Raw genomic sequence first — 21,659 nt, 5'->3', positions numbered from 1 at the left:
TAGTTGGAGATAAGAGTCTCATGTACTTTCCTGCCCAGACTGGCTTTGAACCACAATCCTTAGATCTCTACCTTTTGAGTAGCTAGGATAACAGGCATGAGCCATCAGTGCCCGGCCCCTTCAAGATTTTATGTGTATGCTGGTCCTAGGTCTTGAACTCCCCAGGACTTGGGTTGTCTCCTTGAGCTTTTATTTCCTCTAGGCTAACATTCTACCACTCCAGCCACAGATCCACTTCCGGCTTTTTGGTAGTTTTTAAATAGGAGTCTCTAAGGCTTTTCTGCTTGGGCTGGCTCTGAAATTCGATCCTTGGATCTCAGCTTCCTGAATAGCAAGGATTACAGGTTTAAGCCAATAGCACCAGGCCCTATCAAGATTTTGTTGGTATTGTTGTTGTTGGTTGTTGGTTGTGGGGCTGGGACCTTGAGCTTTTTTGCTCTCTACCACTTTGAGCCACAGCACCACTTCCAGTTTTCTGGTGGCTAATTAGAAATAAGTCTCATGGACTTCCTTGCCTGGGCTGACTTTGAACCACAATTCTCAGATCTGAGCCTCTTGTGTTCCTGGCTGTATCAAGATTTTTCAATAGTGCAAATTGTTAGCCAAATAACCTAGGTATCAAGACAACTTTATAAAAGGGATATCACTGTAAAAGTGCATAAACAACACAGCATACATCAGCACTAGAATCAAATTCTTAGTGCAAGTATGGCACAATTTTAGAAAAAAGGAGGGTTTTCGTAAGTGCAAACTTTTGGGAAATTTGAGAAGATACTCAGAAAAGAAAAAACAAGACAAAAAATGTTCCTTCTCTGCTAGATAACCACACACCTACTATTTTTCTATATGCCATTTAACATAATATTTAGAAGGGCCTTTTAGAACTTTTGTTCTTTTAGAACTCACCTAAATTTCATCTCTTGACAAAATGAGAGATCATCCCTCCTTGCCATCATTACTTCAACTAATTGACACAGTTTCGTTTTTATCTGAATTGCATGAACCATGTTCCCAAGCACACGAACGTATCTATTTTAAGCATAAAACAAATGAAAAAAATTATCAGATACAGACAAAAGAAGATGTATTCTAAATTCTTTAATCTCTAAGTAAAATGACTAAATGTCACTTTAGACATAACTGAGTCAAATCTTATTTAAAAGAGACCACATATAACTTATGGTTATTTGATTATCACATCCTATAAATACAATTACTGATAGCGGTATATCAATATCTAAGAGGCTTTTCTAACCTATTGAAATGTTTCCAGTCCACTCCAGTAACAGAATGCTTACCTGACCAGATTTAACATCATTGTTTCAATGCTAGCTTGTCCCAAATGTTCAGAGCTGCCTTCAGTATGATTATCTAGTAAGTTCTTCATTATAGCTATGGTTTGCTCTACAAATTGAGTATTGGTATCAGTCAATAAAACCTACACAAAGAACAAAATATATTAGTGATCTTCCATCATTGCTCAGAATTCATGGTAGAGAGATGAAACTGGCCTAAATATCATACATAGGCAGAAATACACATGCACATGCATACACTTCCCCCCACATACATACACTGGCATATACTCAGATATACACAGGCACTCTTATCCATACCAAGACATTCAGATCACCAGGTACACTCACATGTCAGAGTTACATAAAAAAAAAAATCTGATCCATACATTAAATGACTCTTCTTTATGTATCTTTTTACTATTTTTTAAATGATAGGGAAATATTCATGCCAGTAATTAATTTAAATAACCTGAAAGAAAAAGGCTTCATTACTTAAAAAATGCTATCCTTTTCATAAGAAGGGTGAAATATAAGGCAGAGAACACTTTACCTGTCCTTGGGAATCAAAAAATTTGCTGATGGTATTCTTCAGTTTGTTAAACAGCATTGGATAGAGAGCAGGACTCAATTCTAGACCCACGAGATCCTTAACATTGGTCCGTATTTGAAGTCCCACCTTCTCATGGTTACACACCATTAAAGACAACAGCCGGTCCATAAATTTGCTGACAGGTGTATCTGTGTTTCCATCTGAGGACATCACTGAAATCATGGACCCTTTACGTTCACTGACGGGGCCCATGGGTGGGCTATAAGTTGCCAGACCACAGTTACTTCTCTGCTGTAGGCATACTCCCCCAAGGGCACAAAGGAAGCCAGTCATGTTGATCCATTCCTGTAGGGAATCTGTATCAGACAAATCTATGGATCCTCCTCCACTCACATGAGACATCCGTCTCTTAACAATGGTCTTGTGAAGGCTTTCAGCAGCCTAAACACAAAATTTTTGTGGGAAGCACAAATTCAAGATAAGTTGGACAAAACCTGACAAATTACTCTTGATCAATTATTCTAGTACAAAAACACAGTTTTTTTTACATTTTCAAAAGAAAAATTTCAAATTACTATATACATTTTAAGGAATCCTTGACGTATTTTGTCACACTAGATTAATAAAATCAATTCAGAGTAACATCAAGTCTTTATAAAAGCTTTGATTTACATGAATGAACATTGAAAACATTATTTTATGTGAAAAAGACCATAGCAATTTACAATTCTATTTATAGGAAATGGCTAGATAGTCAAGAGAGACAGACTCTAAGACTAGTGTTTTCCCGGGGATGGAGGGTAGGGTCAGAGATAGGAAAATGGGGGGTGAGGGTGGACAACAGAAATAACTAGAAGACATGGATTTGGGGATTTTCTTCAAGAGGACAAAATTGATAATTACATAATTCCTTGAATACATTAAAAAGGCATGCAATTATACACTTCAGAGACTTGTATAGCATATGAACGGCATATCAAATTACATAGTTACTCATCCCCCGAAAGTTTTCATTCTAAAGTTATATATTCTCTTTGAAAAACATTAGATACACAATTTTACTTTATAAAAACACAATGTTTTTCATGTTCTAATTACCATGATACAAAGAAAGCAATGGGGCTGGGTGCTGGTGGCTCACACCTGTGATCCTAACTACTCAGGAAGCTAAGATCTTTGGACTGTAGATGGAAGCCAGCCTCAGCAGGAAAGACAATGAAATTCTTATCTTCAATAAACTACTCAGAAAAGGCCAGAAGTGGCCGCTGTGGCTCAAGAGGTAGACTGCTAGCCTTGAACATGAAGAGGCTCAAGGAGGAGCTGGGAATATGGCCTAGTGGTAGAGTGCTGGCCTCATGTACATGAAGCCCTGGGTTCGATTCCTCAGCACCACATATGTAGAAAAGGCCAGAAATGGCGCTGTGACTCAAGTGGTAGAGGGCTAGCCGTTAGCAAAAAGAAGCCAGGGACAGTGCTCAGGCCCTGAGTCCAGTCCCCAGGACTGGCAAAAAGGCTCAAAAACAGCGCCCAGGCCAAGGACCAGCGAACAAAAAGACAAAAAGGAGGAAAGGGAGGGAGGGAGGGAGGGAGGGAGGGAGGGAGGGAGGGAGGGAGGGAGGGAGGGAGGGAGGGAGGGAGGGAAAGAAAGAAGGGGAAAACAACCAGTTTCTTTTCAAACACATAGGTATGCAAATAAAAAACATAAAAATATCAATGAGGTAATAAATGATAATATAATTGATAATAGTTGACGAACTACATATGTGATAATGGTTGAACAAAATGTTCAAACTTTTAAATTTCATTTAATATATGAGGCTTTCAATCTCCTGCCTACTAGATTCCTTAATTAGAATATCTAACAAAATAGCAAAATGAATTGTTTCAATTTTAATTCATTTTTCTCTATTTCTGTTACTTTTCTAAAAATTCTGTAAAATATCTTGGTGAAGAGAAAAAGAGCATGAAAGAGGGCAAAGGAGTAGAGCACAGTAGTGGCACATGTCTATAATCTCAGTAACTCAGGAGACATGGGTGGGAGAACTATCATTTAAGACCACCTCTTCCCCCAAGAAATATTATCTGAAATATAGCTAAAGTAAAAAGGATTGAAGACATGGCTCAAGGAGTAGGACTAGCTACCAGCACAAGGTCCAGAGTTCAAATTCTAGTACGACCAAAATGAAGAGAGTAAAGGAATTAATGTTCTCTAGAAGTATTATCCAGTATTTCTAGAAGATGAAATCATTCAACATAGTAACTAATAACTAACATAGGATCTAAGTGTAAACTATGGCTACTGGATAACTGAGAAACTCACTTTAACTATATTTAATTTTAATTAATTAAAACTAGTCTTAAGACAAGTATATATTTAGTATGTTAAGAGTGATTTACACAAAGAAGACACAGGAGATGGAAAGACCTCCCATGCTCATGGGTAGGCAGAATCAATATAGTGAAAATGGCCATATTGCCCAAATTGTTATACAAATTCAATGCAATACCTATCAAAATCCCAGCCACATTTTTCACTGAAATAGAGAAACCAATCCATAAATTCATATGGAGCAGCAAAAAAACCTAGAATAGCCAAAGCAATTCTAGGCAAAAAAAGCAGTGTAGGAGGTATCACAATACCAGACTTCAAGCTCTACTACAAGGCCATCATAACAAAAACAGCATGGTATTGGCATAAAAACAGATCGGAAGACCAACGGATTAGAATTGAAGACCCAGAAATAAAACCGCACTCTTACAGCCAACTGATATTCGACAAAGGAGCTAAAGACATACAATGGAATAAACATAGCCTCTTCAACTACTGGTACTGGGAGAACTGGGCAGCCATATGCAGAAAACTGAAAGTAGATCCAAGCCTATCACCATGCACCAAGATCAACTCAAAATGGATCAAGGACCTCAATATCAGACCTGAATCCTTGAAACTACTGAAGGACAGAGTAGGAAAGACGCTAGAACTTACAGGCACAGGAAGGAACTTCCTGAATAGAGTCCCAGGCGCACAACAAATAGGGGAAAGACTCGACAAATGGGACTACTACAAATTAAAAAGTTTCTGCACAGCTAAGGACATAGCCACCAAAATAGAAAGACAGCCAACGATATGGGAAAGGATATTTACCAGCACAGCAATAGACAAAGGCCTGACATCTGTCATCTACAGAGAACTCAAAAAACTAAGCCCCTCCAAGCCCAATAAACCTATTAGGAAATGGGCAAAGGAGCTAAAGAGAGACTTCACAAGAGAAGATATAAAAATGGCAAAGAAACACATGAGGAAATGCTCAACATCTCTAGTAGTAAAGGAAATGCAAATAAAAACAACCCTGAGATACCACCTCACCCCAGTTAGAATGGCCTATACTCTGAACTCAGGCAACAACAAATGCTGGAGGGGGTGCGGGGAAAGAGGAACCCTTCTCCATTGTTGGTAGGAGTGCAAATTAGTACAACCACTTTGGAGAACAGTATGGAGGTTTCTCAAAAAGCTCAATATAAACCTACCCTATGACCCAGCCATACCACTCCTAGGCATCTATCCTAAACAGCAAAACCCAAGATATCAAAAAGACATTTATTTGTACCTCCATGTTTATTGCGGCACAATTCACAATAGCCAAATATGGAAACAACCCAGATGCCCCTCCACAGACCAATGGATCCAAAAAATATGGTACTTATACACAATGGAATACTACATAGCGATTAGGAATGGTGAAATATTGTTATTCGCAGGGAAATGGTCAGAACTCGAACAAATAATGTTGAGCGAGACAAGCCTAGAACACAGAAAACAAAGGGGCATGATCTCCCTGATATATGACTGTTAACAAAGGGAGACGGAGAGACAGTAGAGACCAAGTCTGTGAAACCAAAAACTGCTTGTCAAATAGTATTCCCCACAGGATTGGGGCAGCGACCCAACAGTATGTAACTAAAACCAAACAATTACTCAACATATAAAGGTCAAAAATTGACCTCTCAGGGGAATACAATAGCTCAAAAGCTAGGTATGTACGTTCATATAAGACTACTGTCGACATATTGTCTAATAGCGACATTACATTTAAAGCCCTAGGCGAACTTTCTTGGGTGTGGCCACGTGGCTACTGTATATGTTTGCAATACATTGTATATTGTATATATGTCTAGCTGACCTAGAGAAGATATAGAAAAACAGGGCGTAAGATATCACAAGAAATGTATACACTGCCCTACTATGTAACTGTACCCTTTTTGCACAACACCTTGTCAAAAAATTTGTGTTCAATTAATAAACAAATAAATTTTAAACAAAGTGATTTACAAAAGACTACTTCAGTGAAATGAGGCAGCAATTAGTAGACAAAAATCAGCTTTACAAACTCACCTGGCCATCCTCCATTTTGGCTTTCGGATAATTAAGAATTAGTTTTGTAGCTTGCTCCCATTTTGCATGTGTATCTTCCCAAGCCTAAAATGAAGGCAACTGTCACTTGAAAACAAATTTAAGCCAGAAGCTAAAAAACAAATCATCAACTTGCTAAATTTCAAGTTCAGTATCGCACATGTAATATACAGATATCTCAGATTTACTTCAAATGCTATTCCTGATCACACAGCTAGTGAGAGGCTTCTAAAACTGAGAATAAGATCTGGAATGAATACTCTTGTTGCTAAGGGCCTACCTCAGTGTTTCCTGCAGTAGGGTACTCAATGCGCCTTAGCAGAGCCATTACTCTTTTCTGAAGTGCTGCTCTTCCTAAGCAAAAACAAGGACAGATCAAATTAGAGCATTAAGATCCTTGCTTCTCAACAGAGAACCTGGCAAGCCTTACCCAAAAGGAACAATAAACAGAATGGAATGAATGCTTCAAATGACAAAACTGAACACTTCTCTTGACTAACCTCATAGGATAGATATTTATCTCAAACTAGACAATGTCCACAGCATACAACAACCATTCTCCCACCTAAGATTTACTCAAAATACATACCAATGTCATTGAAATTCAGGAAGCATAATTTAGATAATCTGACAGTAATCTACACTGCCAACAATTTACCAAATGTATAGCACATAAAAAATTAAGTAGAAGAATAATTTTACTTCAAATGCTATCAATTTTCATCCTACTTTGTTCAGCAAAGGATTAAGTAAATCATTTGCACTATCGCTATAAATTTATAATTTACAAAGTGTGTTTACAAATATAAATTTTTTTCACACGGATGTCATGTAACTCAAATAAGGATGAATTTATTTTTTTAAATCATGCACATTTACCTGTTGACATCATGTTGCTGACAGATGCAAATTCCATGAATGTGTTATAGTTGGGCAAGAAATTGTGCACTGACACTTCATCTACCCCACACCGAATATCCGCTTCCTCACAGAGGTGGCGGAAACAGGACATGGCAACCAGAACAGCTTCAGTGTCAGGGCTCCATAGAAACATGTACAGGGCCACTTCTAGCTTGGTTTGGGCTTGTCGGCATATCGGTGGGGTTCCACTGCACCCTGTTGTACTATCCTGGGAGTCAGAAATGAGAGGCAACTTAAGTGATTTCATTCACAAAAGGTGACAAAGCAATAAACTATACAGCATAAATACCAGAAGACAAAACTCACAAGAACTTTGCTCTTCAATTGTAAGATTTTGTTTGCCCCAAACATATTTTAGCCAGGCACTAGTGTCTCACATTTGTAATCCTAATCAAGAGGCTGAGATCTGAGAATTAAGACTCAAGGCCAGCCAGGGCAGGAAAGTCCTGAGTCTCTTACCTTCATTTAACCACTAAAAAGCCAAAGTAGAGCTGTGGCTCAAGTGGTAGAATGGAAGCCTTAAGCTAAAAACTGAGGCTCAAACCCCAAGACTAGCAAACACACACAAAAATTTATTCTATCCAGGTGCTAATGGCTCACACTCATATTCCTAACTACTCAAAAGGCTGAGATCTGAGGATCATGGTTCAAAGCCAGCTGGGGAAGGAAACTCCATGAGTCTCTTGTCACAATAACTACCACAAAAGCTAGAAGAGAACTGTGGTAGAATGCTAGCCTTGAACACAAAAGCTCAGAGCTCAGGGACAGCACTCAGCAGATCTTGAGTCCAAGCTCCAGGACTGGGACAAAACTTTTTTTTTTTTAATCTAAATGAGATTGCTTAAACCAACATAACATAACCCTGCTGTTCATTAAATTTTAAGTCAAATAGGAAAAATCCTAGTCTAGATTTTAGAAAGGCAAATTATATCTAGCAAAAACAGAAATCTATTGCAGCAAAAAATGTACTACATTTCTCAAGTCAAATAGAAATGACGAAGGAAGAAGATGTATTTACTAGGAGGAGGAATAAAATAAATACATTGCAGCACTAGTTGAAATAAGGGTACAAATAAAAACTATTATATTAGAAGATGCACTCGATTCTGAATTATACATTTCCCAAACATGAAATGGAAAAACTCATTTACAAACAAATGCAAGTTTTTATGTGAAGTACATAAAATTACTATACAGCCTAGGCTTTTAACCTTGAGTAGAAAACCACTTTAAAAATTAAGAATAGAGGGGCTGGGGATATGGCCTAGTGGCAAGAGTGCTTGCCTTGTATACATGAGGCCCTGGGTTCATTCCCCAGCACCACATATACAGAAAACCGCCAGAAGTGGCGCTGAGCCTCAAGTGGTAGAGCGCTAGCCTTGAGCAAAAAGAAGCCAGGGACAGTGCTCAGGCCCTGAGTCCAAGCCCCAGGACTGGCCAAAAAAAATTAAAAAATATTAATAACAAAAATTAAGAATAGAAAAAAAATTATGTCTGGAAAATAATCTCTTCTATTGTAATTTGGTACTTCTACTCATACTATGATTTAAATTTAAAAGAAATTATGTACAGAAATAAAAAGTGGAATTGAAGGACCACTCATCCACAACATTAAGTAAAAACAAATCTTTGTGTTGTGTACTGGTCCTGGGGCTTGAGCTCAATGCCTGGACATTGTCCCTGAGCTGGCATAAAGCACATTACCAATGTAATTAAAGTCTAATGAGTCTTTAACTACTATGATACATTACCTAGTTGATATTTACCAAGTCCACTGAGACAGACAGACAGAGAACAGATGATACAGGAAAAATAAAGAAGAGGCTGTTTACCATGGAAGAATTTCCTTTTCCCTTCCGCAGAGATGCTCCAGGAGTATAGGTACGCAGTAATTCTTCATGATCCATGGACATCTGAGTGGCATTTCCACTAGCAGGACCATCACATCCTACTCCATAAAGGAAGACAAAGTGACAGGAACTTCTATCTGCCTGCTAGAAAAAGAAAAGAATAAATTCTACTGAAACAGTGATAACCAAGGGGTGGGGGGGAGGTAGAAGTAAATACTTTATCTGAGTTGTCTTTATGTTTAGAACTACCAAGAAATCAAAAACAAATTAAGAAAAGACAGTGACAAAGGATTTAAAAGAGCACAATAACAAAAAACTCCTATTTGCATTTCTTGGAGTTCATTTCAATAAATGTCATTTTATATGCTCATATACACATAACTACTGGAGTCTTTATGATCCTCTCGTAAGAATATCTTCCTTTGGCCTCACCGTGTGAATGTTTAGAGTTTTGTTCAATTTATCATGTCTGTTTTTGATTTCTGTATGAACAAGATTTTGATTTATGTATGTTCTTGATTTGTCTTGTATGTAAGTTTATCTGTTTTGGGGAAGGTAAGGGAGAGTACAGAAATGGTGGGACAAAGGGTGAACAAATGCAGCAGTGATACTCACTAGACGCTATATTGAAAATGAACTATACAACTTGTGGGGTAGGGGTCAAGGAGGGGAAAACTGGGAGAAAACGAGGGAAGAGATGACACGGTTCAAAAAAAATGTATTCCTTACCTGACTTATGCAACTGTAACCCTTCTGTACATCACCTTTACAATAAAAATTCATTAAATAGAAAAAAAAACTACCGAGAACCTCTCCTATCAACCTCGATGCCATACCTTAAGAAACATTTAGAAAAAAACATTTAGAAAAAAAGACATTGTTTGTTCAATGTTTCTCAGACTTGTCTGTTTTCTATTCTCCATCTTAGCAAAAACAATAAATTCTGGAAATGAAAATCAAGTCTGGCACAAACCCAAGTAAAATAGCAATACTATAAATTTACTGTATGAAAGCTATAATGTATTCTCAGCCAATTACAAGTGAGCAATTTTTTTTTTTTTTTTTTTAGCTGAAAGATGTTATCCTGTGCTCTTGTCAGGGTATCTGGAAGCTGAGTCTTTTGAGATAAATTTACATGCCAACTATGTCTCAGGTGAGACCAGATTACGGTAGGTTCATAGATAAGAGCACAAAATTCTGCAGTCTAATCTCTTTCCTATCTTTGGGATAAACTCAAGCTCCCCTAAATTAACACACATGTGAATGAACTCCACTCACAATAACATTTTTCTGAACAGAAAAGTTAACAATATGCATAGTACTAAAAAGTGAATGAATCTGGTATTTAAGACTTCTCACGCCTGTGGTTCTAGAATTAAATGAAAGTGCATATCAAGTATCCTAATATATAACTTACTAGAAAAATTTAAAAACTGATCACAGAAACTGTATGTTAAAAGAAATGTAAGGAAAAAAAGAAATGTAAGGCTCATTCCTATTCCCTACACCTTCATATTTCAATAGTTCAGGATAACAATTTCATTCCAACCAAATTAACATGATTTCTGATCTTTTTAAAAGATGAGCCTTTTATGGAAGCAATAAACACAGACTTAAGATAAAAAAAAAAAAAAACACACACTCTTGGGCTGGGGACATAGCCTAGTGGCAAGAGTGCCTGCCTCGGATACACGAGGCCCTAGGTTCGATTCCCCAGCACCACATATACAGAAAATGGCCAGAAGCGGCGCTGTGGCTCAAGTGGCAGAGTGCTAGCCTTGAGCGGGAAGAAGCCAGGGACAGTGCTCAGGCCCTGAGTCCAAGACCCAGGACTGGCCAAAAAAAAACAAAAAAAACTCTTCCTTGAGCTGGCACTGGAGGCTTACACCTATAATCCTACCTATTCAGGAGGTTGAGATCTGAAGATCAAGGTTCAAAGCCAGCCTGGGCAGTAAAGTCCATGAGACTCTCAGCTCCAATTGACCACCAGAAAACCAGAAGTGGAGCTGTGGCTCAAAGTGGAAGAGCACTAGACGTAAGCTGAATTGCTCAGGAACAGTGCGCAAGCCCCGAGTTCATGACCGACCAAAAAAAAAACAAAACAAAACACAAACCCAACTCTTCCTTTCAGCTTTTTGATACATATTTCTGAGATGATCTGGCCATGTACAGATTTGAGATAAAAACAGAATGTACTTCGCAGCCTACTGTGGTTATAATAGGCTCCATCCCTCCTAGATCTCCAGAGTCCTGTTTAAGCCAACCAGAATTCATCATTATCAGAGTTTTAAGGCCAAAGCATCATAATAATTGTTTCAATGTCATTTATTTTCATTTAAACAGTATACAGGGGGAGCTGAATACAACTTAATTTGACTTATAAACATTTTCTTTGCTACTCCAAATACTCAATTTAAAACTTTTCATTGTGCTTACCTTATTTTTTATTCCTTTACTATAAAGGTGACATACAGAGCAGTTATAGTTATGTAAGTAATATAAAGAGTATATTTCTTGGGGTTGGGGATATGGCCTAGTGGCAAGAGTGCCTGCCTCATATACATGAGGCCCTGGGTTCGATTCCCCAGCACCACATATATAGAAAATGGCCAGAAGTGGCGCTGTGGCTCAAGTGGCAGAGTGCTAGCCTTGAGCAAAAAGAAGCCAGGGACAGTGCTCAGGCCCTGAGTCCAAGCCCCAGGACTGGCCAAAAAAAAAAAAAAAGAGTATATTTCTTTTTGAACAATGTCACCCATTCCCTCACTCTCTCCCAGTTTTGCCCTCTAATCCTCATCCATATATTACTCACTGCTGCATTTGCTTACCTTATGCCCCACCATCTCTGTGACCCTCTTATCCTCCCAAAGACAAACAAATAACAAGACAAAAAGAAAAGGAAAGAAAAACAGCAAAGAGGAAAAAAACTCTTGTTTCCATTTCCTGGAGTTGATTTCAATAAATATTATTTTATGTGATCAGATACACATAGCTATTAAGCCTTTGTGATCTTCTCCTAAGAATATTCTCTTTTGGTCTCATTTGGTGAATGCCTAGAGACCTGTATAATTTATCATGTCCTAGTGTATTTTTTTCCTGTGGTATATGTGCACAATGGAATTCTACCACCCATCAGAAAGAATGATATTGTACCATTCATAAGGAAATGGAAAGACTTGGAAAAAATTATATTACGCCAAGTAAGCCAGACCCAAAGAAATGTAAGTTGCATGGTTTCTCTTATTTGTAGTAACTAGAATGTACCTATAAATCTACAAGTAAACACACTAGATGGTAAAAGAAAAAAAAGCATACCTTGTTTTTAAGAAGAAATTTATTCCTGCAGATCAAAATTTCCCGTAACCACTTGAGAATTTCTGTGCTACTAAGCATTTGATGGCTAGTTAATTTCTTGCAGATATAAAATAGCATTTGTGAACTGCAATAGCAAAGTTCATTGTTACTAGAATTATCAATAAAGAGCTCAACAGACTTAATCATACATAAAAATGGTATGCTGTCACTATTGATATAAATTTAGAGAAACTTAAGTTTCCATTGTAGGGTTTGCTTTAGAGAAATGGTTATCCATGTGTTAACAATACTATAATCAAAGGAAATAACTGTACAGGCTATATTTATTTTGCTTTGTTTTGTTTTTTTGCCAGTCCTGGGGCTTGAACTCAGGGCCTGATCACTGTCCCTGGCTTCTCTTTTTGCTGAAGGCTAGCACTCTACCACTTGAGCAACAGTGCCACTTCTGGCTTTTTCTATATGCAGTGCTGAGGAATCGAACCCAGAGCTTCATGTATACGAGGCTAGGACTTTACCACAGGCCATATTCCCAGCCCCTGTATAGGCTATATTTAAAAGCACTTATAAACCCCCTACTCCCCAAATATTATCTATAAATTCCATTCTTGCAGCAAGTATATGAAGATATCTTTATCTTCTTATAATAAATATGTGCACAGCAGAGACTATATATAAATTTAGTACTCTAGGGAAGGAATCTGTAAACTACTACCTGGGCCAAACACAGCCCACCATTAGGATACGTGTGTGCTAATACTGAGGCTTGAACTCAGAACCTCAAGCTATGTTCTTGCTTGTTCTGCTGGTGCTCTACCACTTGAGCCACACCACCAGCCCCTACCATTAGCTTTTGTAAATAAAGTTTTAGTCTAATACAGATACACCATGAATTCACATTTGCCTATGGCTGCTTTCTTGCCATCAACAAGCAGAAGTGAATAATTTTGATAGAGACTAGATAACCCATGAAGCCTAACATTTCTCCTATTTGCCCTGTAAAAAAGAAAGCTTGCTTCCCTTATTCTAGTAGTACACTGTAACCATAGTACACATGAGATAGGCACAGGTGGCTGCAACACTTAATGTGGCTTTTCTAAACTGTGATACACTTTACGTGTGAAAAACACAACAAATTATGAAGACTATAAGAAAACAAGAACACAAAATACCTCATGTTATATATGTAGAATATCTATACTTATATACATGCTGGGTTAAATAAAACATATTATTAAAATTAACCTTATCTACTTCATTTTACCTCATAATGTAGTATATAGAAAATTTTAAATTACATTTGTGATTCACATTATTATTAAAGAATCCTCTGTAGTTTAGAATGTAACTCAGCTGCCAAGTTACTTAGTACTACATCCATTTCTGTAAGATAATGGCAAAACATGGGGCATTTATATCTTCCTCAACATGTACCTTTATGCTCACTAAATAATGTATTCATCAAAAGCACTGCCTTTTTTTTTTCTTCAGTGCCTGCAATCAAAACCAGGACTTTATGAATGCTTGACAGGTGTTCTATCACTGACCTCCACATCTAGCATGAAAATTTCAAAGTTAAAAACAACTGATAACTATAGCAGGGCACTAATGGCTCATGTCTGTTATCTTAGTCATGTCTGTTATCTTAGTTACTCAGGAAGAATGAGACCTCAGGATTATGGTCCAAAGCCAGCCCTGATTGTGAGATTCCTATCTCCAATTAACCAACAAAAAGCAAGTAGAGCTATGACTCAAGTAGTAGAGTGCTACCCTTGAGCAAAAAAAGGCCAGGGACAGCTGCACCTAGACACTGAGTTCAAGCTCCAGGACTGGCACACATACACACAAACAAGTTATAAAATGTTAACATGATAGTCTTGTAACTATAAAAATCTATTTAAAATATAACTCTAAGCCAGGCACTAATGCTCATGCCTATAAGCCTACCTACTTAGGAGGCTGAGATCTGAAAATCACAGTTAAAAGAGCTGGGGTAAGAAAGTCTGTGAGACTTTTACCTCCAATAAATTAGCAAAAAAAAAAACAAAAAAAAAACCACCAAGGTAACAGAGTGATAGCCTTGAGCAAAAGACATCACCCAGACCCAGAGTTCAAGCTCCAGAAATGGCACTAAAAAAAAGGAAAGATGTGTGTATATACATATGTATGCATACATGTGTGTATATGTGTGTATATACATACATCAAGTATAGCTGCATAGAAACAGGAAATACAAGATAATATGCCAAACAATAGTACTTATGGCTGGGTGATACAATTTAGCACTTCTAAATTTTATTTTCTACATTGCTGTAATATTGTTTTTATAGTGAAAACATAAAAGGTATTCTAAAATATTCTCAAAAATAAAATACAAAATTATAAAACTCTACAGTTGTAAATACAGTTTTATGATAATAAATACTATAAATTTAACATTTAAGGAAAAGAACTGAGTTTTAAAATTAAAAGAATATATACCTAATCTCCCAAAATGTTTCTACAGGCGCATCAGGATTCCATAAATCAATGCTGTCTAATTGATGAAGAACCAGCAAAGCCTAAATCATAAAAAGAGAACAGGAACTTGAAGGGTGGTTGTTTCTTTTTTTTTTGGGGGGGGGGGACATGTGAGTACTTATTTTCCAAATGGTAACACATTTATTCATGTGATTGTAGCCTTGACACACAGTAAAAACAAAACCTGAGAATAACCCTGGAAAACAAATCTCTAGGGACTAACATACATAGACTGTTATCCCTTTGTCCTATATCATTCTTACGGTAATGACATGCGTGTGTAAAGTTAAATGACTAAATTCAGTGAAATATATTAAGGACTATCTTAATAGTTTCATCCCCAAATAAGAAGGGAGGTCTCTCCAAAATACAGCAAAATAAATGAGTGGAAATTAACTATCTTGGCACAGTATTTTGTGATAAAAAATTATTTTTCAAAATTGAAAATGGCAAGCAAAACTAACTGTGCATCTCTTACATACAACAGGAATCAGATAACTCAACTATATATATTTATATATGTAATTCATATCTATCTATAAATACAGATATATAGATGGATATAGATATAGATAACTATGCATGTAAATAATTACTACATAAATTAAAACCATTAGCCAGACACCAGTAGCTCACATCTATAATCCTACTCAGGAAGCTGACATCTGAGGATTGTGGTTGGAAGCCAGGCAGGAAAAAAAGTCCATGAGACTCTTATCTCCAATTAACCACCAAAAAGCCAGAAGTGGGGCTGTGGCTCAAGTGGTAGAACACTAGCCTTGAGCAAAAAAGCTCAGGGTCAATACCCAGTCCCTGCATTCATGCTCAGGACCAACACACACACACACACATACACATACACACACACACACACAATCAAATGCATGAATTGCAAATAGCTGTGCAATGGCACAACCTGCTTTATACTAGGAAAAGTGTCCAACTTGGACCACTTTGTAACTTTAATAAATTATATAAAGGTATTTATCATTTCAAAATAATTAGTCAGAATGGTAATAATTATTTAAGATATGTATTACTTTCAGATATATAGTGAAGACTGCAATTTGTGTTAGAATTTATAAGTTAAATTATTTATAGTTCTCACGCCAAGAAAAAAAGTACAAATTAATTTGCTACTGTATATATATATGTGTGTATATATATAAATAATGTGAACTAGCCTTTTCCTTCTCATGTCTTTCTCCTTTTTAATTTTCCACACTTTCACATGTCACAAGGCAAGGAAACATTTTGAGCAATGTGCACTACACTTGGTGATTACATCATTGTGCCAACATCAAAGAATGAAGACATAAACCCTGAGAGCTCTGATGTTATTAGGTGATACAATCTTATGGGATAACAGTTATACAATGACTACAGATTTTAACAAAGCTACAAACATACAATAATCAGCTGGGTACTGGTGGCTCACACCTGTAATCCAAGCTACTCGAGAAGCTGAGATATAAGGATCACAGTCTCACGCCAGCTTGGGCAGGAAAGTCTGTGAGACTCTTATCTCCAATAAACTACTTAGAAAAAGCCAGAAGTAGCACTGTAGGGCTCAAATGGTAGAATGCTAACCTTGAGCAAAAGAAGCTCAGGGATAGCGCTTGGGCCCTGAGTTCAAGTCCCAGGACCAGCACCACAAAAAGAAAAAAAAATAGTATATTCTTTTGACATTTCATAAATATTTTATCTATTGTTGAATGATTGGTCCACATAGGTACTTTTGTTTTTTGGAGGTAGGGTCTCACTATAAAGCTCATCCTGGTCTTAAACTAGTCTTGAACTCTTTTTTTTTAATATTCTAAACATTCTGTTTTATTCTTTGTTTTACTGTACCATTAATGGCATTCTACCGAAACAATCAGAAAAACAAAAAGCAAACTCTATTCTTTGTTAACAACTTCATTATTCACTACCAATTTGGATCACTTTCTTTTTTTGACAAACAATATACAAATGAAAACAGTTGAAAAAATATGTCAACAGTGATTTTTCTTTTATGAAATATCTGCTGAAAATGAAATGTACTGAAGGGAAGCAATTATGAGAACACTAAATGAAACATTAAAGCAAGCATATTAATGAAACAGTAATTTTCAATGATGTCTGTACATTGCATACATATATGAGCTCCAAATATACCCATATACATACATGTATTTTTAACACATCTTACCATAATATGGGTTATAAAATCTATCAAATGCTGAGACCAATTTACTGGCACATTTTAGTTAGCAATGGATTTTCTTTTGCAAAGTATCAACTGGTATAAAACAAATGGAATAAACGAAGCAAATTTGAGAGGATGCAGTCCTAAACATTGTACTAGAAAAAAGGAAATGATTTAGTTCAAGCATATTATGGTCTGGCCAGTATCTTGAACTCTTTTAATCCTCCTATGTGCTGGGATTACAGATGTGACACCTTGCCTGGTTTTAATGGATGTTTAACAGCTCACTCAGCTGAAATACATCTCTTTGTCACTAAAATATTAACCCATTCACTTACTAGTGAATGAAGTTTCTCTAACATTCTATTATAATTTTATCAATGTAAGTACTGTACAATAAATAAACTTTTATAAAATGCAGTCTGTTTTGCTTGCCCCTCCTTCCAACTTTAAATAATTTTTCTTTCACAAAAAATGTGACAATTGAGCATTTACATTATATAGTTTTAGCTTTTTTTTCTTTTTTTTTTTTTTTTTTTGCCAGTCCTGGGGCTTGGACTCAGGGCCTGAGCACTGTCCCTGGCTGCTTCTTGCTCAAGGCTAGCACTCTGCCACTTGAGCCACAGCGCCACTTCTGGCCATTTTCTGTATATGTGGTGCTGGGGAATTGAACCCAGGGCCTCATGTATACGAGGCTCTTGCCACTAGGCCATATCCCCAGCCCCAGTTTTAGCATTTTGATTGCATCTATAAGGTTAAAAAAAAAAACCCACAAGAATAGTTATTTGAGCAATACAACTAAAATATTAAAATAGCTACCATCAAGCATTGTCAAATGGCCTTGCAAAAAGAAATGCAAGCAATGTACCAATTTATAGAACCAATGGCATTGTACACAAATGTAGGTAGTGAGTATACAATGAATGCTAGAATGTGTGTGTGTGTGTGTGTGTGTGTGTGTGTGTGTGTGTGTGTGTGTGTGTGCGTGCTGGTTCTAAGGCTTGAACTCAGGGCCTGGATATTGTCCCTTAGCTTTTTTATTCAAGACTGGAACTATACCACTTGATCCACAACTCCACATTTGGCTTTTTGTTGGTTAACTGGAGATATGATTCTCAAAAACTTTTCTGCTTAAGCTGGCTTCAAACCACCAATCTCAGATCTCAGCTTCCACAGTAGCTAGGATTACAAGTATGAGTCACTGATGCCCAGCTAGCTAACTGACATATTTTTGCAAACATTTCAAACACATATTCTTAACTGTACAGTTCATACATAGCAAATCTTAAGATTATACATTAATGAATTTTCACTAGTCTATGTACTCCATAATAACCCACATCAATGTTAACTATACCCATAAGTTTTTGTTGCTGCACCTCCCAGTCAACTCTTTACAAGAGGAACTACTATTCTGTCCTCCATCATCACAATTCCTTTACATAAAAGAAACCAGACAACATGGTGTGTGTGCAGGTGTATGTGTGTGTGTATGTGTGTGGCAATTTTCACTCAATATTATGTAAGATTTCATCCATTCAAGCATTTTATCAGTAACTCATTCTTTTGTTGTTGTTTTTTCTACCAGTAATTCACTCTTACTCAATTGAATGAATATAACCAAAATTACCTTTTCTCCATTTGTTCATTCTATCAGATTTTGAGAAGATATATTCAAGGAGGTATAATCTACTCAAGGAGAAGAGAAAAGTTGGAGGGGAGAAAGGGAGGAAACAGTCACACATTTCCCTTCAAGAGTCTAGAGTTAATTCCTGCTTACCTCCATTGCTTCCTGAGCAACCTCTGGCATGTGTGATTGAGGGACCAGCTGTACAAGCCCTGTAATTAATTCTGCTGTACTGCCTTGAGTTTCAGGACCCTGTTTTCTTGGATTCTACAAAAGAAAAACAAACCTCAATTTAAAAAAAAATCAACTTACAAAATTATGAAGAAGAAAAATAGAGACTGATTCCTAACCACTACTAAGTTTCTTTTAGGGAGTAATGAAAATACTTTAAAATTAGTTATAGTAGTTCTAGAATTTTGTAAATATACTAGAAGCCATTGGATTACATACTTTAAAAGGATGATTTCAGCCAGATTCGGTGGCACACACCTGTAAGTCCAAAGACTTCAGAGGCAGAAATAGGATTGTGATTTGGCCCAATCTTGGCTAAAAGTCCATAAGACTTTATTTTTAAAAAATAAGACAGAAGCAGGTGCCAGGTGATTCAAACCTAGCTACTGAGTAAGCTCAAATTGGAAGGTCAAAGTCCAAAGCCAGCCCAGGCAGAGAATTTTATAAGACTCCTATCTCCAATTAGACAGCAAGAAGATGAAAATGGAGGCATGGGACAAGTGGTAGAGTGCTAGCCTTGAGTGAAAAAACTAAGAGACAGTGTCAAGGCCCTGAGCTCAAGCCTTAGTACTAGAGGAAAAAAATTCAAATTTTTAAATTAGAGTCTCTTAATCTGCATCCATATTTTCTCTTTAATATAAGCAATGTCCAGGAAGGCTACTAATTAAAAGAAAACAAAAGTAGATTCAACTTTTGAATTAAGAAATTACATCAAGGCTATATGTTCAGGTTAGTGCTGTAGTGCAAGCCTAGCATGCATAATGCCCTATAAAAAGTATCAATAAAAAGTGCTATAAATGGGCTGGGGATATATATGGCCTAGTGGCAAAAGTGCTTGTCTCGTATACATGAAGCCCTGGGTTCAATTCCCCAGCACCACATATACAGAAAATGGCCAGAAGTGGTGCTGTGGCTCAAGTGGCAGAGTGCTAGCCTTGAGCAAAAAGAAGCCAGGGACAGTGCTCAGGCCCTGAGTCCAAGGCCCAGGACTGGCCAAAAAAAAAAAAAAAAAGTGATATAAAAAGTATCAATAACATTAGGAGTCTTTTTTTTTTTTTGAGGCAGAGTCTCATTATGTAATTCTGGGTGACAGTGAAATTGATATTGTCTTGCCTAAGTCTTTGAGTCTGAGTACAGGCATGCACCACTATACCAAGTAAATAAGTTTTTTCAGTAACATCCTACTGGCTAAACAAGATAATTCTAGTTTGGACCTTACTAGTTTTGAATATTATACATGATTGTTATCAAAGGATCAGAACATACATACTGGATGAGAATTGCACAATTATTCTATATAGCCCTTTGCCTAGTGTAAAATGGGGAAAAAATATGGTTGATTTAAGTGAGACTTACTTAACTTTTACCTGCATATTGTTTTGTTAATTACAGATAGATTTTTAGTATAAGCCTTCATCCCAGTATATCTATTATTCAAAACTATTAGCCTATATTCTAACATGTAATATTCATTCATTCCTAACCCAATAGAATCTGCCAAGTATCTAACAATTAAAATTATGACTTCTATCTTCCAGGGGTATGTAAAGGAAAACAAATATCAATAAAATAAAGTATAAAACTGCAAATAAAATAAGATGTTCCTATGAAAGCCTTTATGAGGAAAACATGGTCCAATCTGGGAGGTTTCCTACAGGTAGTGATAACACCTCAGACTCTGCAGAAATTACTCTGTGATGAGGAGAGGAGAGCAGATTCTAGGCAAATACCAAGGAAGATATGAGGGAGTATGATTAAGAGGGACTGAAAGAAGGGTCATTATGACCAGAGTACAGAAGGCAAAAATGAAATGCTCTGTTTGGAAGAAATAATAGGTAACTGAAAGGCTCTGTATGACCTTGTACTTCTATCTGGGGTTTCATCTGTATCCCAAAAGCAGTATCTAATTCTAACGCAAACTTAATTTTAAGTTGGAAAAGAGACGTGATAGGATTTGTCTTTTAAATGAAGAAATGCGGCTGGGAATATGGCCTAGTGGCAAGAGTACTTGCCTCCTACACATGAAGCTCTCAGGTTCGATTCCCCAGCACCACATATATGGAAAACGGCCAGAAGGGGCGCTGTGGCTCAGGTGGCAGAGTGCTAGCCTTGAGCGGGAAGAAGCCAGGGATGGTGCTCAGGCCCTGAGTCCACGGCCCAGGACTGGCCAAAAAAAAAGAAGAAATGCAAGAGAGGCTAGGAATATGCTGTAGTGGTAAAGTGCTTGCTTCGCAAACACAAAGCCCTGGGTTCGATTCCTCAGCACCACACATATATTAAAAAAAAAAAAAAGCCAAAAGTGGTGCTGTGGCTCAAGGGGTAGAGTGCTAGCCTTGAGCAGAAAAGAAGCTAGGGACAGTGCTCAGGCCCTGAGTTCATGGCCCAGAACTGGCAAAAAAAAAAAAAAGAAAAGAAAAGAAATTCAAGAAAGAATGAACATTTAAAAAAATAAAGAGTCTTGACATTTTTTTTTTTTTTTTGGCCAGTCCTGGGCCTTGGACTCCGGGCCTGAGCACTGTCCCTGGCTTCTTCCCGCTCAAGGCTAGCACTCTGCCACTTGAGCCACAGCGCCGCTTCTGGCCGTTTTCTGTATATGTGGTGCTGGGGAATCGAACCTAGGGCCTCGTGTATCCGAGGCAGGCACTCTTGCCACTAGGCTATATCCCCAGCCCGAGTCTTGACATTTTTAAAGTGTGATAGATCAGAACAGAAAGAACATAAAACCACGTTCCTTTAAGAAATATCATGATTGAG

General features: G+C 37.2%; 1 protein-coding gene across 6 annotated transcripts in view; it reads right to left on the bottom strand.

The window, feature by feature from the left end:
* Nf1 (neurofibromin 1) overlaps positions 1-21,659 on the bottom strand; it is a 256,851-nt gene that overhangs the window by 144,366 nt on the left and 90,826 nt on the right. For 4 of the 6 annotated variants that reach the window (XM_048365042.1, XM_048365038.1, XM_048365039.1 and 1 more), the window contains exons 14-23: positions 18,828-18,941; positions 14,821-14,900; positions 12,343-12,466; positions 9,013-9,174; positions 7,139-7,388; positions 6,540-6,613; positions 6,242-6,325; positions 1,849-2,289; positions 1,299-1,438; positions 907-1,029 (exon numbers count right to left, since the gene is read on the bottom strand). In XM_048365042.1, coding sequence (XP_048220999.1) covers positions 907-1,029; positions 1,299-1,438; positions 1,849-2,289; positions 6,242-6,325; positions 6,540-6,613; positions 7,139-7,388; positions 9,013-9,174; positions 12,343-12,466; positions 14,821-14,900; positions 18,828-18,941 — 1,592 coding nt within the window. The remainder of the gene's footprint in view (positions 1-906; positions 1,030-1,298; positions 1,439-1,848; positions 2,290-6,241; positions 6,326-6,539; positions 6,614-7,138; positions 7,389-9,012; positions 9,175-12,342; positions 12,467-14,820; positions 14,901-18,827; positions 18,942-21,659) is intronic. The other 2 variants (XM_048365044.1, XM_048365040.1) reach the window with 2 other exon arrangements.

Source organism: Perognathus longimembris, chromosome 17 (assembly GCF_023159225.1).
Source record: "Perognathus longimembris pacificus isolate PPM17 chromosome 17, ASM2315922v1, whole genome shotgun sequence".
Lineage (NCBI taxonomy): Eukaryota > Metazoa > Chordata > Mammalia > Rodentia > Heteromyidae > Perognathus > Perognathus longimembris.
This window is presented reverse-complemented; position numbering and strand designations above follow the sequence as displayed.